At 35.0% G+C, this 13704-nt stretch overlaps 1 protein-coding gene across 6 annotated transcripts in view; it reads right to left on the reverse strand.

Annotated features, from left to right (window-relative positions):
* The window catches only part of LOC120778787 (muscle M-line assembly protein unc-89), a 171294-nt gene extending 158081 nt beyond the window's left edge, over nt 1-13213 (reverse strand). For all 6 annotated transcript variants that reach the window (XM_040110786.1, XM_040110787.1, XM_040110785.1 and 3 more), the window contains exon 1: nt 12469-13213. In XM_040110786.1, the coding sequence (XP_039966720.1) occupies nt 12469-12852 (384 nt within the window). In that variant the 5' untranslated portion in view covers nt 12853-13213. The remainder of the gene's footprint in view (nt 1-12468) is intronic.
* Nucleotides 13214-13704: the final 491 nt, after the last annotated feature.

The raw sequence follows: 13704 nt of genomic DNA on the forward strand, positions 1-13704 counted from the left end.
CAAACGAGGTAATTATTATATACTCTGTAATTGTATGTGCTTTTTACCTAAGCATGTAATACTACGAGCATACGCACACGAAAACGACACCAGTGCCGCATGACGCCACGAGAATATATAAATGTATATGGAAGCCCCCAGGCATATCGTTTCCGACAGGGCACGCTGGCCTTCACGTCAAAGGAGTTCCAGAACTTCATTCAAAGATACGAGATACGGCATGTTAAAGTGGCAGTGCGCACGCCCCGTGCCAACGGCCAGGCCGAGCGTGTAAATAAGACCATTTTAGCATCACTTAAATGCAGCATCAAAAACGATAAAGATTGGGACGAGGCACTACCGCAACTTCAATGGTGTCTAAACTCTCAAAGCAATTCAACAACTAGGCAGAGCCCGAATAGTTTAGTTTTCAACTTTAAACTACGCGACGTAACAGTAAACCGCTTGATTCAAGTTGTGCAAGATGAGGAGAACAGTATTCAACACGAAGACTTCCGAATGAATCTAGCAGCCGAACGAATAACCGCAGAAAGGGCTAAATGGAAGCAGAGGTTCGATGCGAAGCATCAAACACCAAGGAAGTACAATGAAGGAGATCTGGTGGTAATTGACTACGTACCTCCACCCACTGGTACCTCCCATAAGCTTGAACCATCATACAAAGGACCATATATCGTAACGAAGGTTTTACCCAACGACCGCTACGTCGTAGAAGATCTACCAGATGTGCCTAAGCAGCGGAAGCTTTATGCAGGGGTATTTACGAACGACAACATGAAACCATGGGTAAACCATAGTCTTGTAGATGACGACTATGAAACCGAGATATCAGATTATGGTGAGCAAAACACTACTGAAGAAGACGATAGCGAAAAATCGTCCAGGAGAGACGATCAATCAGGAGTGGCCGAGCTGTCAACGATAGATGGCAAGCCTACGAAATGAGCAACAGGTGGCAAGACGAGGGATGCTTGCGAGGAGTATCGAGAGCGAACGCGAGGAATTAAGACGCGCAACTTTGGTTTTTGGAACTTTACGTTTAATATTCTTTGAATTATATACTAAATTAAACATTCTAATATTCTTAATTAAATATAAATATACTCGGTTATAAACGGTGTTTTATTTTGATCGATACCTCACATAGGTATGTGCATCTACTTGTAGTGACCACTCAAAGTGTTGCTATTGAAAACGTGGAAAAGTAGCGGGTGTTTTTTGTTACATTCACCGCCTGCCGTTGATTGGCTTAGAAGCGAATCATAGTTCTATTTTTTGACTTTTTTGTACAAAAACTTGCGCTTATTTATTTGTTCAGTTAATCGTCTTACATCTTGATGGGTTGATATATTTTCTGCTGCCAAAGCGAATTGGGAATTTAAGAGACTCAAATATTTGTGCTTACAAGTGGAAAATATGAGCGTGTATAAATTAGTTGGATGTATTTTGGGGTGTTTTGATAACAACAAAGATTTATAGGTGTGTAAATTTGTGCTTAAGTATTAGTGTAAACAGATTTTTTGATTTTAAATATAAGGTTTCTATATAAATACTAATGACGCCACCTTAAGCTGCGTCAAAAATGCAATAAATTTGAAACATTTGGATTTAAGCTACTTAAATATAAAATAAGTCTGTAACAAGTAAGAAAGGGGTAAGTTCGGGTGCAACCAAACATTTTATACTCTTGCAACTTGGAAAAATCAAAACCATTGAAATACTATAAGGTGTAAAACCAATTATATAGAGTAAATTCAGCTGGATGTTCGAAAATCCTGGTAATAGTAATATGGGTGCTAGGTCAAGTTTTCATTCAATTGTATCTATTTTAGGCACACTGAAACACTGTTGGAGTAAAACATGCTCTCTCATTTTCATTGAGATAACTCATATATTGGCCGATATACACGGTACAAAGTCATCCAAAAGTTTTAAAATCCTTGCGTTAAGTATATGGGGGGATAAGGAAAGTATCCGTCCGATTCAACCCATTTTTGACATACCGACATACCATTATAAGCGAAGAATTATCCCTTAATTTCCGTTATACATCACACATTGACCGACATTTTTGATCAAAAGTCAACTATAGGTACTGGGCTCTAAATATTCGGTACATAAGGGCTTGCCGAGTTTTTACTGGATTTTAATAATTTTTGGTTATAAGGTGGCACACACTAAAGACATTATTATTCATTATTCGTGCAGTTGTATGCCGTTATATTAATTCCTTCTTGATTTGTGTACTGGAAACTGAACGAATCAAGTGGAATTTAAAATTGTTCTACATGGGAAGTAGGGGTGGTTGTTGTTTGATTTTTCTCTATTTTCACGTGAAATGCTACGTACTAAATTTTGTCGAAATCGTTTGGTCGGATCCGGAGATGTGGGCTTTCACCAAAAAAATTCAGTGCCACGCCCACTGTCCAATTTTCACACTGGCTCCCATAAAACTCTCTCACACCATCTCGGTGGTAAAATTTAATGACTTTGGCGTATTTAGTTATTGATTTATCGCGCTTTTAGTAGTTTTTAACAGTACCCTTACATGAAGAATGAGCGGAGTTATCCTCCGATTTCATCCATTTTCACACTGTCGGTAGAAGTTCTTCTAATATTTGTGTTAGGCGAATTTGGTTTTTGTAGCTTTAAGGTATGCACATTCCAATCGTTAGGGGAACTAAACTATAATACTTTGTAGCAACAAGTTGGAAGAATATAGTTATAGATTTTTATATTGCCTGCAACATTGCTGTGTAACTTATTTCTATAGGTCTTGTAATTTTTGCCGGCAATCGAGATAAACTGATTTTAATCCTTAAAAACTTAACTACGCTCCTCCCCTTCCTGTTTCCGATCTCAAATCGCCCAATGGGTTTCATTATACTATTCATTTTTTTCTTTATTCATCATTTTTCAAGGCTTTTGCAATTTATTAATTTTGTTTCTTCATTGAGATCTCTATTTTCTCAAACATAAACAGAATATTGTTTACTAAAGCAAGCCTAGAATAGGGAAATATTCTGAATACCAAAAATTAACAATTTTTATTAAAATAGCAACGATGATATACATAATTTAAAATATTTTAAAAATATTTTTAGTTTAGCAATTAAAAGAAATACTTTTTTTCTAGAAGTAAATATATTTTTACGATTATTTACAAAAGTATTTCTTAAATATTATTCAAATTTTAATTCTTATCACTTAAAATATGGTGAAGCATTTCAGTTCTTGTCGTAAGCCAATTCCTTTTGTAAGACTTATACTTAAATTATGTAGCCCTAAAAATATTTCAAAAAATAAACTTGTAAAATCAACATTCTGAAATTTTCATAGAAGTTGTGAAACTATATTGGCTTTTTTGCTGTTTTCTATCAATTGATTCAGCAACAGGAAATAGTTTCTAGTTAAAGCTTCAGGCATGCTCTGCAATTTTCATACTTTCTTCGTCCAGTGCTGAACTCAGTACTTACATACCAGTACTGGTCTATTGAAATGTATGTACATTGAAATAATAAATTTAAGCTTCTTTAGCAATAAGATTAGCTAAAAATCCACTGAACATTTGAAGATTTTACTTAAAACTCTCCATATATAAGTTTCATTTCAGTATATTTTATGCTACATCCCGTTTGAATTGAAAGAAATATTGTTGTGTAAGTAAGCTATGCTCACTTGTATCCATTGCAAAAGCGTTTAGTATTTATTCAATACTTCTGCACACATTTCTCTTCACACATCCGTTCGAATTTCCCATAAATTTGGCAATGTGCTGAAATATGTTTCCAACTTTTTTTTCGTTTCTGCCAAATTCCAGCGATTCGTTGCATAATATCCATCGCTATGTACTACATAAGTACAAACATATATATTACGCATGAATATTTGAAATAAATTCAATTCTTGCTCACACAAATATTTTTAGTTTAATTGCAAACATATGGAGCAAAAAATTTATGTACGTGAAAGCTCGCTTGTTGAATCATTTTCTGATTTTCCCCAATTCCATTTGCCTTTACATGTAGCCAGTTGCCACATGTGTATATCTGAGTAACTTTAAGAACTTGAAAATGTATACATATTTTAGCACCTAACGATGTAATTGCTATTTTTGGAAAATTTTTGAAAAAATTACTTCAGTTTTTTGTAGTTTTTTCTTTAATCAGAATTTGAATTTTGAGATTACTTATTATTATTATGATGAGAAAAAATTATTCCATAAGTATTTTAATAAATAATTTTAAATTCAACACACTTTTTATATATTTTTACTCCCAGTTATTAGAAAAAAATATTTGATAATTAAACATTTATTATTGTTTTTTAATTATCATTTATTTTTGTTTTAATTTTAATGTATTTTCCAAAATAATTTTTTTTTTATAAATGTCATTTTTTTAATATTTTTTAATTTTTTTCAATTTTTTATTTAAATATTCGTAATATGAAAAATCCTTCTTGCAAACTATCTGCTTTTATCATCGATATTCGCTTTCCTAGCATAATTTCGAAAATTGGCAACTCTTTTATAAATCATAAGTAAAAGCCATCTCAAATACATTATAATCTGTCTAGCAAAAATTTTGAGCATCAAATTCAAATTTTCTACACGAAAATATCACTACCATCACCTCCATCAAACTTAAACCAGTTTTCTTCATTATCAACATTTTATTTTTCCAGCGAACCACCAGCGCAGCGCCAAACGCCACTTGAGTGTTACAATAAATCAAATTATTCCCTGGCACACCACAAACTATATTCAGTAGTTAAGCACTGTGAGCTTTTCAGCGTATCCAAGCTGGTAAGTAGCTCCATTTCTTAACTTTTATTTTCAAGTAGCAGCGTTAGACAGCCAATAAATTTCACATAATTCATGCTTACACACATAAACTCGTAACCCGCAGCACACTTTCATTTATAAGTGCCGCAGAGAGCCTACACAAATTTTTACATGCCTACATGCAGATTTTCCAAATTACTTTTCACTCATAAAAACTTCAATCAATTTGTTAGTGATTAGTTTGATTCGTTACAGTTACGTTGCGGTTGTTCGAAAAGAGCTTAAAGTCGCGCCGCACTTCTTTGCGCTGAGCCACACTCTTAAGACATTGCAGCTTCGGACTTGCATGACCCATTTAATAATTTTTCACGACACTGACATTTTTTGAATGTATAAAAAGTTGAATGGTGGTGGAGACTGGTGTCGCAAGATTGCAGTGGTTTCCAATTTGAAACTCTTTTTTTGCATAGAATTTCAAATTCTAAATATCGTTAACTAAAATTTTAGAAACTTTAAATCGGGTTGTCTGAGACAAGAGCTGAGCAAGATACGCGTCAACAAAATGGAGACCCAAACTCACTAGTTATTTTTAGTTCGTTACAGTAAATTTTGCTGAAAATATTCACTTTGTGCTCCCTTTGGAAAATTTTTCAAAAGTTGAAGGGACCTAGCCTAATACATTAGTAGTCGATATCTATTATAAAATCACTAGTCTCTAAGAGATAATTTGAGTAGACTTCCTACCTAGACTTGAATTCACAAACTTCTGCGTCTTAATGCCTATTTTCCATATCAACTAATAGCAACATAGGTGTTGAAATGTTTCAAAAATTCTTTTTCGAGAACAAAATATTAGAGTTTCACTCAGCGAGTGCTTGGGATCGTAGAACACTTCCCTCAAATTTACATCCACCTAATTAAATAAGATCATAAGACTGATGGAAATTAGGTTCGAAGACGAATGTAAATTTGGTTCGAAAATTATAATATTATTATTGAAACAATAGGGGCTTCCAATAACCCTTATAAAGACTCAAAAATATTGTGATTATATTAAGTGATGATTTACAATAAAACTAAAATAAATGTCTTTGCCGACTGATTTTCTACATTTTAACTATTTTGACATTTATTCCAATACTTAAATATCTGCCACGAATCGATTGATGTCTTAAACAAAAACTTGCCCGAGCAAATGATATCCAATTTAGGTCAGGGTCTGTAGAAAAAATGTGGGTGCATTTCGACTCATTTTCAAAGATTCTTTGCAGATTTTGCTAAGGAACTTTTGTTTTAATACCATGTGCTAATATTGATGAGTTGGTTTTCAAAAATGAGGCTTATGAACTATTTATTTTTCAAAATTCGATTCTAACTGGGTTTTCATCCTTTAAAGGATGCGCTTGAGTGCCGATTTTTTTAAATATTTCTACTCATATAACTGCGTATTCGCTATATCAGAAGTATTCAAGAAGTTATTATGTGAAATACTTCTGGGCTTAGAAAGAAGTATCTAAAACCTGGAAAATCTTCATTTTGTATATACAGAAAGTTTCACATAAAAACACAATCTTAGAGAGATATAGGTTAGGTTAGTTGACTGATACCTCTAGATAGCGGGCGGATCACACTTAGACTGGCAAGTACAGTCCTTTGTGAAACCAGATAAAAAGACTCTTTCTATTTCCGCTATTGCAACTGAATATCTAAAGATTTGAGATGCGAGTTTTTTTTATCCTTCGTCTGCCAAACGTCGGACATTCGAGGAGAAAGTTTTCAAATGATTTTTTTTTATTTCTTACTCTTCCAATTAGCTTATGCAACTGACATCCGTTAAAATTTTCAATCCTACTGCAGGAACCCCGATCGGGCAGTGGATAGTTAGAGCTAATATAACTGTAAAAAACTGAACTTTGCTGAAGACGAGGAACTCACTAGATCTCTTAAGATTTACCCTGGGCCAGAATGATCTTGCGATAGCGCAGTTGCTTGGTCAGCACTTGTCTAGCTCGTCTGAAGCCCAACATCCACTTGTGAATCGCAAGAAGTCAGTGGATCTCCACCCATTACTATTCTGCCACTAGTAACACAGAAGTACCTAGCCTAGTAAGCTGATCAGTTAACTGCAACTCCGCTGTGACTAGGCTTCCAAACAAATCTAATCATGAAGTAAATTGATGCCAGAAATAAGAAGTCGAAACATCCTTTCATTAATCTCGAATTTACGATCAGTGAGCTCATGATTACCATTCTAAAAGTGGCTTCGCACTGGAAGACACTGCAGAATGCCCGCATGTGAAGTTGATAGATAGTTCCCGACAGCACACCTATGCACCAACCTTCCACGCAAACTGTAATTCATCGGTAAATAAGGCTCACCGCCCCTATTTTCCCGCGAGAAAAATTAGGTTTTGGAAAACTCAGTTTAGTTATTTTCTTTATAATATCATTGTTTTGATCCCACATCTCAAGTTCGTCGAACGCATTTAACATCAGTCTGCAGAAAATAACCCTCACACAAACTAAATATGGTAGGTTCGCCTAAATTTAATCTTAACGTTATATTTTCAATATATTTCAAAGTCGAACTGCACTTTTCCTTAAGAAACTATATATGTAGATCTTCTTTTTACTTTACCATTTTTCTGGCATTTTATTTTTTCACTCCTTCTCTAACACTTTTTCAACGAAGAAAAAGCTATCTATTAGTATCCTGCTTCACCTTCACAACTGCTCCGTACTATATAAGCTCTAATACACCCATACATACATACTTCAAATTCTTGTAATTTTTTTGTTTTGTACTTCGTAAGGTTCGCTCCACATTTAACAGAGTTATTTTGCTGCTTCGTTTACCTCCTAACCCATAATCGCGTCACATCAACGACCTTGAACTCTGCTGTCGCTGCTAACTTTTAATGATTCTCGAGCTTCGACGCGCTTCAGTTCTATGTACAGTGTTGGCAAATAACTTTTGCCTTTTGCTTCTTAAACATACATATATGTATACTATACGAATATACATATGTATATGTAGTATATTCGGCAACAACACGCCTCAATTAATTATATGTATGCATGTCTTTGTAGGTATTTCTTGAATATTTAGTTTAATTAAAAGTCAAAGTGACGCTTCAATAAAAGTGGTGTTTTTTGGTGGGTATATACTTAAGTATATACATAAGTATATTTTTATATAAACATAAGTATATAATTACTGGTAGATACTTATGTCTATTGCTGCCTTGCCAACCATGTCTCGCCAGCAAGGTTCGTTTGTTAACCTAACCGCAACTCGCCCGCAATCGCCATTTGACTTGGCTCACTTTTGCGGTCTTAAGCGATCGTTTTTGGCTCGCTGTCGATTCTATACGCCACATTCGATTTTTGCGTTTTGTTCTAAAACACGTTTTAACTATTGTGGGTCTTCAAAGTGTGCTCCGCTTGACTTATGTGTGTTCTGCACAAACAAGCATAAGTATAAACAAGCATATAAACATACATAGATATATATATATACCTTAGTATAATAAATACATACTTCACATAGCTTCCTTGTTTCGTGATTGGGAAACTGGTTTGCTTAGGTTAGTCTCGCATTTTTTGTTTGACTTTGTTACGCTTCATGTTCATTTAAATACGCTCGACATTTCGTTAGTTTTGAGACACACTTAATTACTTAATTTTGAGCAAATAAATTACTGATTTTTTCTCTTCAAGTATCGAAATTCTACATGCGTATATTTCAATGCTTGAAATTCATACTTACAATATTACTTAGTATAGAAAAATATAGTATCTTAAATAACCTTGGCGAGACACTTCAAAATTTTATAATTTCGAATTTCATCTTCAATGTTTCCTTGCCTGAATAACTACTTTATATAAGGTTCTTTCCTTCGCTAGACTAAGCCAGAAGCAACTCGGTTGTCATACTTTTTACGAGCTCAGCAAGTTGGCTAGAATATATGTTAGGTTAGTAGGCTGATCTAGAGAGTTCGCACGGACCGCTACATGTAGTTATTTGTGAAGCCATAGGAAAGAGGAACTCTCGTGTACAAACTTATAAATTAGCAACACGTTTAATAGCCAATACGTGCAAATTTGTATCGCCAGTTTGTCGGGATGCCTGAGCTCTCAAGTGTTTAAGTCTTGACCTCCCAAACGCGGGACAGTCAAGAAGGAAGTGTTGAGTTGTTTCCACCAAATCTTCTTCCATATAACTTCTGCAAATGGCGTCTGGTAAGACTCCTAGGCTTACAACATGGACAACAGTAAGGCATTGGCCAGTTAAAAGCTCCACAACAAGCAAGACGTTAGTCTTACTGAGAGCAAAGAGATATCTCTTGCAATCGATCTTTGGGCAAAAGGCTTTTGCGACAGCCCATGTACCACGGATGTCCTAGCGCTGGCCAAGCTTCCGCAAAGCTCAGCTATCTAGGGGTCGAACACAAGAGAATACGGGAGCACAGGCCTGCTCTTATTCTGCCGATAGCGGTTGAAGATAGAATGCCTTTTCTTGCTAGCGCAAGGTCCTGCGATTCCTCTGTGACCTGGCATCCCTACCAGTCTTATTACAAAGACACTCGATGCTATTGTTAGCGAGTTTAGGCACTCCTTGACCAACCCTGAACGCACTGTTAATGAGTTCAAAGGATCCATCCACATTTAGTATTAACAACTTTTAAAAACTTTTCAAACTCAACCATCCTATAATGAACCCTTATAGGTGAAACAAGTATTGAGTGCTTAGAAGTTACCTACTGGTAATTGAAAATAAAATATTAGACTGCAAGAGTTAGTAGAGTGAAATTCAATATAATACCATCTGACTAGATTTAAGCCGAACTAACATAAACAACTACATTATATTTCCCATTCACTCGCAATAAGCCTCGGCTGGTCTTAAGTGCCTTTAGCGAATTTTGTTTTTTTTCGGTTTCATTTTAGTTTTGGAGCGTCATTCGATAGATTGTTGAACAATTTCGCCCCAATATTCATAAACTCACATCTTGTCACCAGTAATAACTCGTATGTTGAACGCAGGGGTTTCATCTATAAACTCACATCTTTGTCACCAGTAATAACTCGTATGTTGAACGATATCTCTTTGAGGGTCTTCATCTACGTTATAACCTTGTATTTCTTTTTCTATATAATTATGCCAGGTGAGGCAACATTTTTAAATATTCATTCTATTGCTGCTGTTGGGATTGAAAGCAACCGGTTCGTCGCCTGAAATTTACCCTGCTCCCAAAAATCGCAAACCCGTTTATGCGATAACAATAACGACTATGGGAACAATCAAGATTGAAACCTTAATATAATTATGCCAGGTGAGTGTTCTAAAAATTTTGCCAAATCGCAAAGTAACATAACTAACAGCAGAACGAGTAAGGTATATCCATCAACAACATTTTCGTATTGTTTCTAAATTTCTACAAATACTACCACCAAAAGTACAAAAAAGATCATGAAAATGTGCAGTTTTGAAATCCAGCGATAAAGTTTGGAGAGTAGAAACTAGTAGAAATAGAAATTTTCGAAACTATGAATTTGTATATCACCAATATGTACTATATACTTATATGGTATATGAGTAAACTTATTTCTGTAAACACGGATCTCTTCTCACTCAAAGGCACTTCTCGTCATTTATCATTTATTTGTAATTACTTGTTACTTTTACCACTTAATTTCACTTAACACATTTGCCGTAAAATGTCAAAACAAAGTAAATTAACAGAAAACAAACAGAATACCCTACGGAACGGAACTCAGTCATATTTTACGAAACTTACAGCGCCTGTGATGTCCGAAAGATAAACAAATAAATGAGAAGAAAACAAATAAATCAGAAAATTCATAAGCGTGACCATGACTGTGTCGGTCTTTAAGCCGGCAGAGCTCCATAATAACGGGTAATGCCTTGACACTGTGCCGCCGTGGCTCCACTTGAGGCAGCCGAAGTTCATGCGTGGGCAAGAAGAAAGACAGTTGAGTGACAGTTTAGCGGATGCCGGAAAGTTAACATTATTTCACTTTTCTTGTAAAAAGTTACAAATCTACATGTTGTTGTATGTACAAGTTTGTATATTTCTGCATATTCAAGTACAGTAAACGAAACTCTTAAATGCCCATTGACATTTTGTCACTTCCTGAATGTAAGCACTTCACCATTAAATGGTTGACATGTGTCAAAGTTAAAGAGAGGTCGAGAGAGAGAAATTAAGAGTCGAAAAGTTAGCTTAAGAAGCAAAAAATTTTCGCATTGAGTTCTTAACTTAATCCAATAATTTCCAATATTGGCTAGATTGGCTGGAACAAATGAGTTCATTTGCTGTTGACAAAGTTAAGTGGAAGAGACAGAAACAGCCGATCGGATCTATGAGATCGTTTTCTTGCAGTATACTAACTAAATATTATTCTGATCGTTGGCTTAAATACTTTCCGACGGAAGTAGTTTACTAAAATGACTCCAATTTCAACCGACCGAAATCAGTTTTTTAAGGAAGATGAAGAAGTAGTATTTATACCAAACCAAAAGCAGCCTACGTAAAAATATATAGCAGTGAGTTGTTCTTTCCAAATCCGGGTTTCGGATTCCTACATTTAATGTAATCCAATTGAACTTGACTTGAAAATTTCAATTTCATTTCAATCGCCGATATTCTATTTTAGTGATGAATCGCTATCGACAGTATTGCAAAGCTCTATCGATTATTTTTTGAGTAAGATACATGAGTCAAGGGAGAATTCGCGAAACGGTCGTTCCGAGGCTTCGTCGAACTTCGCTCGAAGTCTGTCGGGAGTCCGTCGGAATCGCCAAGGATAATCGAAACAAACTATATACGTGCGACTAACTATTTTTAGCTTAATCATCTCTTTTTTAACATAATTCAAAATTGGAACACCCCTTGAAACCCGTTGAAATATTTTTCTGTGTACGCCACTGGTGTACTCTTGATAAGAACGTGATATATTTTACATATCTTCGTAGATCAAAAAACCTTTCCCTGAACAAAGAAATTGAGATACATATAAGAAAAGAATGCTAGTGGACTTCATCATGATGAAGATTTTGGTTTCTTATTGCTTGTCAAAAAATAATGCTTCGTGAATAGAGCGGCAAAACTTCACATAGCGTATTTTTTTTATATATCTACATACATATATAGATCTAACAGAACAATCTAGTATTAGTTAACTTTTTGTACATTCCTGACGATGATAGGTATTTTCTACTATTAATCTGGAGATTAAAGTTGCAAAGATATATTATTAAAACGACGCACAGCTGGTTGTAGCTGCGCCTGAATCTTTTCGAGACTCCATCCAAAGCTATTTGTAGCTTCCTAAAAATACATTAGCTATATACTTGTGGGTTCAAAGTGGTCTGGAGCCAGGAAAAAAAAAGAATTTCATGCTCGAAGTCAGTCAAATATGATGAATACCTTAGAGGCGGAGAAATTTTACCATTGATCTTTACAAGCTCTGAAACCTCATAATAAATAATCACAAGCATTAAAGATATCGCGAAACACAAAGACAGAGGGTCATGAGAAATACTCAAGATCCAAAAGAACAAGCGTATATAATATATTAGGAAAGTGAGGATTTTGGGGTTTCTGAAAGTCTGTATTGAAACAATATAAAATAACTTAAAAAATATGAACTCTTACTTGTAATAGCGCAATCACCAACTGTATCGGTCCGCAACGCACCACCACCGTGCCAATTGTAGTGGCACGCAAGCCACCACTGCCACCACCACCACCGCCTTCACCGCTGCACAAACTCAGTTCGGAGGCATGTCGAGCTGTGGCATTTGTCGAATTACTACCGCCGGCCGTGGCTAAAGCATTGGTGCTAGATGCGCCGGTCAGTAAGCCAACACCGCTAATGCCGGCAGTGCCGCCAGCGCTGGGTGTCGGCGAGGTGGACGACGAGAGGGTCGGATAATTGTAGTTGTCGTGCTGTTGCCGTTGTGCGGAGGGTGTATTCGAGACATTCGAGCCGGAATAAAGCGATGACATCGATGAGTCCAATGTGCGATGACGTTCCATATTTATTTTTATTTATTTCTGTTTTTAGTTTTTGCTTTTTTTTTTGCGTTGCCTTTGATTTGTGCGCTGCAGTGCGGTTGGCGTGCTGTTGCAGTGGCCAAGAGGGTGTTGCTCGCGTACCTTGTTGTTGTGTGCTAATAAAATAATCGCGCTTGTTTGTTTGTGTATGAGTGTGTGCGTTTCTTATTCGTTGTTCTTGTTGTTGCAATTAGCTTTCCTTTCTGTGTATTTGCGACGGCTTTGCTTGCTCTAGGCTTTTCGCGTTGCTATAATTATTGTGCGGCCTGTTGCTGTTGTTGTTTTGTTTAACATTATAATCTTATGGAGTTGTTTTTGTAATTTTGTGTTCACTTGGGCTTTATTTTTCGATTTTTTCTCGTTGATCAATTTTTTTATGCAATTTTTATATTTAATATGTTTTATATCTCCGTGCTATTTTGGAAAATCTCATTTTGTTCCTCGGTTTATTGCCTATAATTCGTCGTTTGGTTATTTATGCTTGTTTAAGAAAGAGTTTTATTAATTTATAGTTTTATTTTTAGTTGAAATAAACGCAATATTTAGTCGTTTGGTTTTTAAAAAATGTCTAATATTTTTTTTTTATTATAACTATATTATTTTTTTTTAAATATTGCTGTTTAGAAGATTAAAATTTTCATTTTAGAAATAAAAAAAATATTTCACTAGTTTTTTTTTACTTTTTATTTTTAATTTAGATCGGAAGAGCACATTTTATTATTTTATTGTATTTTATTTAAAAAAAGTTTTAAATATATTTTTTTTAAATTAATATATATATTACTGTTTATAAGAATAAAAATTTCATTTAGGAATAAAAACAATATTTCACTA

This window comes from Bactrocera tryoni, chromosome 5 (assembly GCF_016617805.1).
Source record: "Bactrocera tryoni isolate S06 chromosome 5, CSIRO_BtryS06_freeze2, whole genome shotgun sequence".
Lineage (NCBI taxonomy): Eukaryota > Metazoa > Arthropoda > Insecta > Diptera > Tephritidae > Bactrocera > Bactrocera tryoni.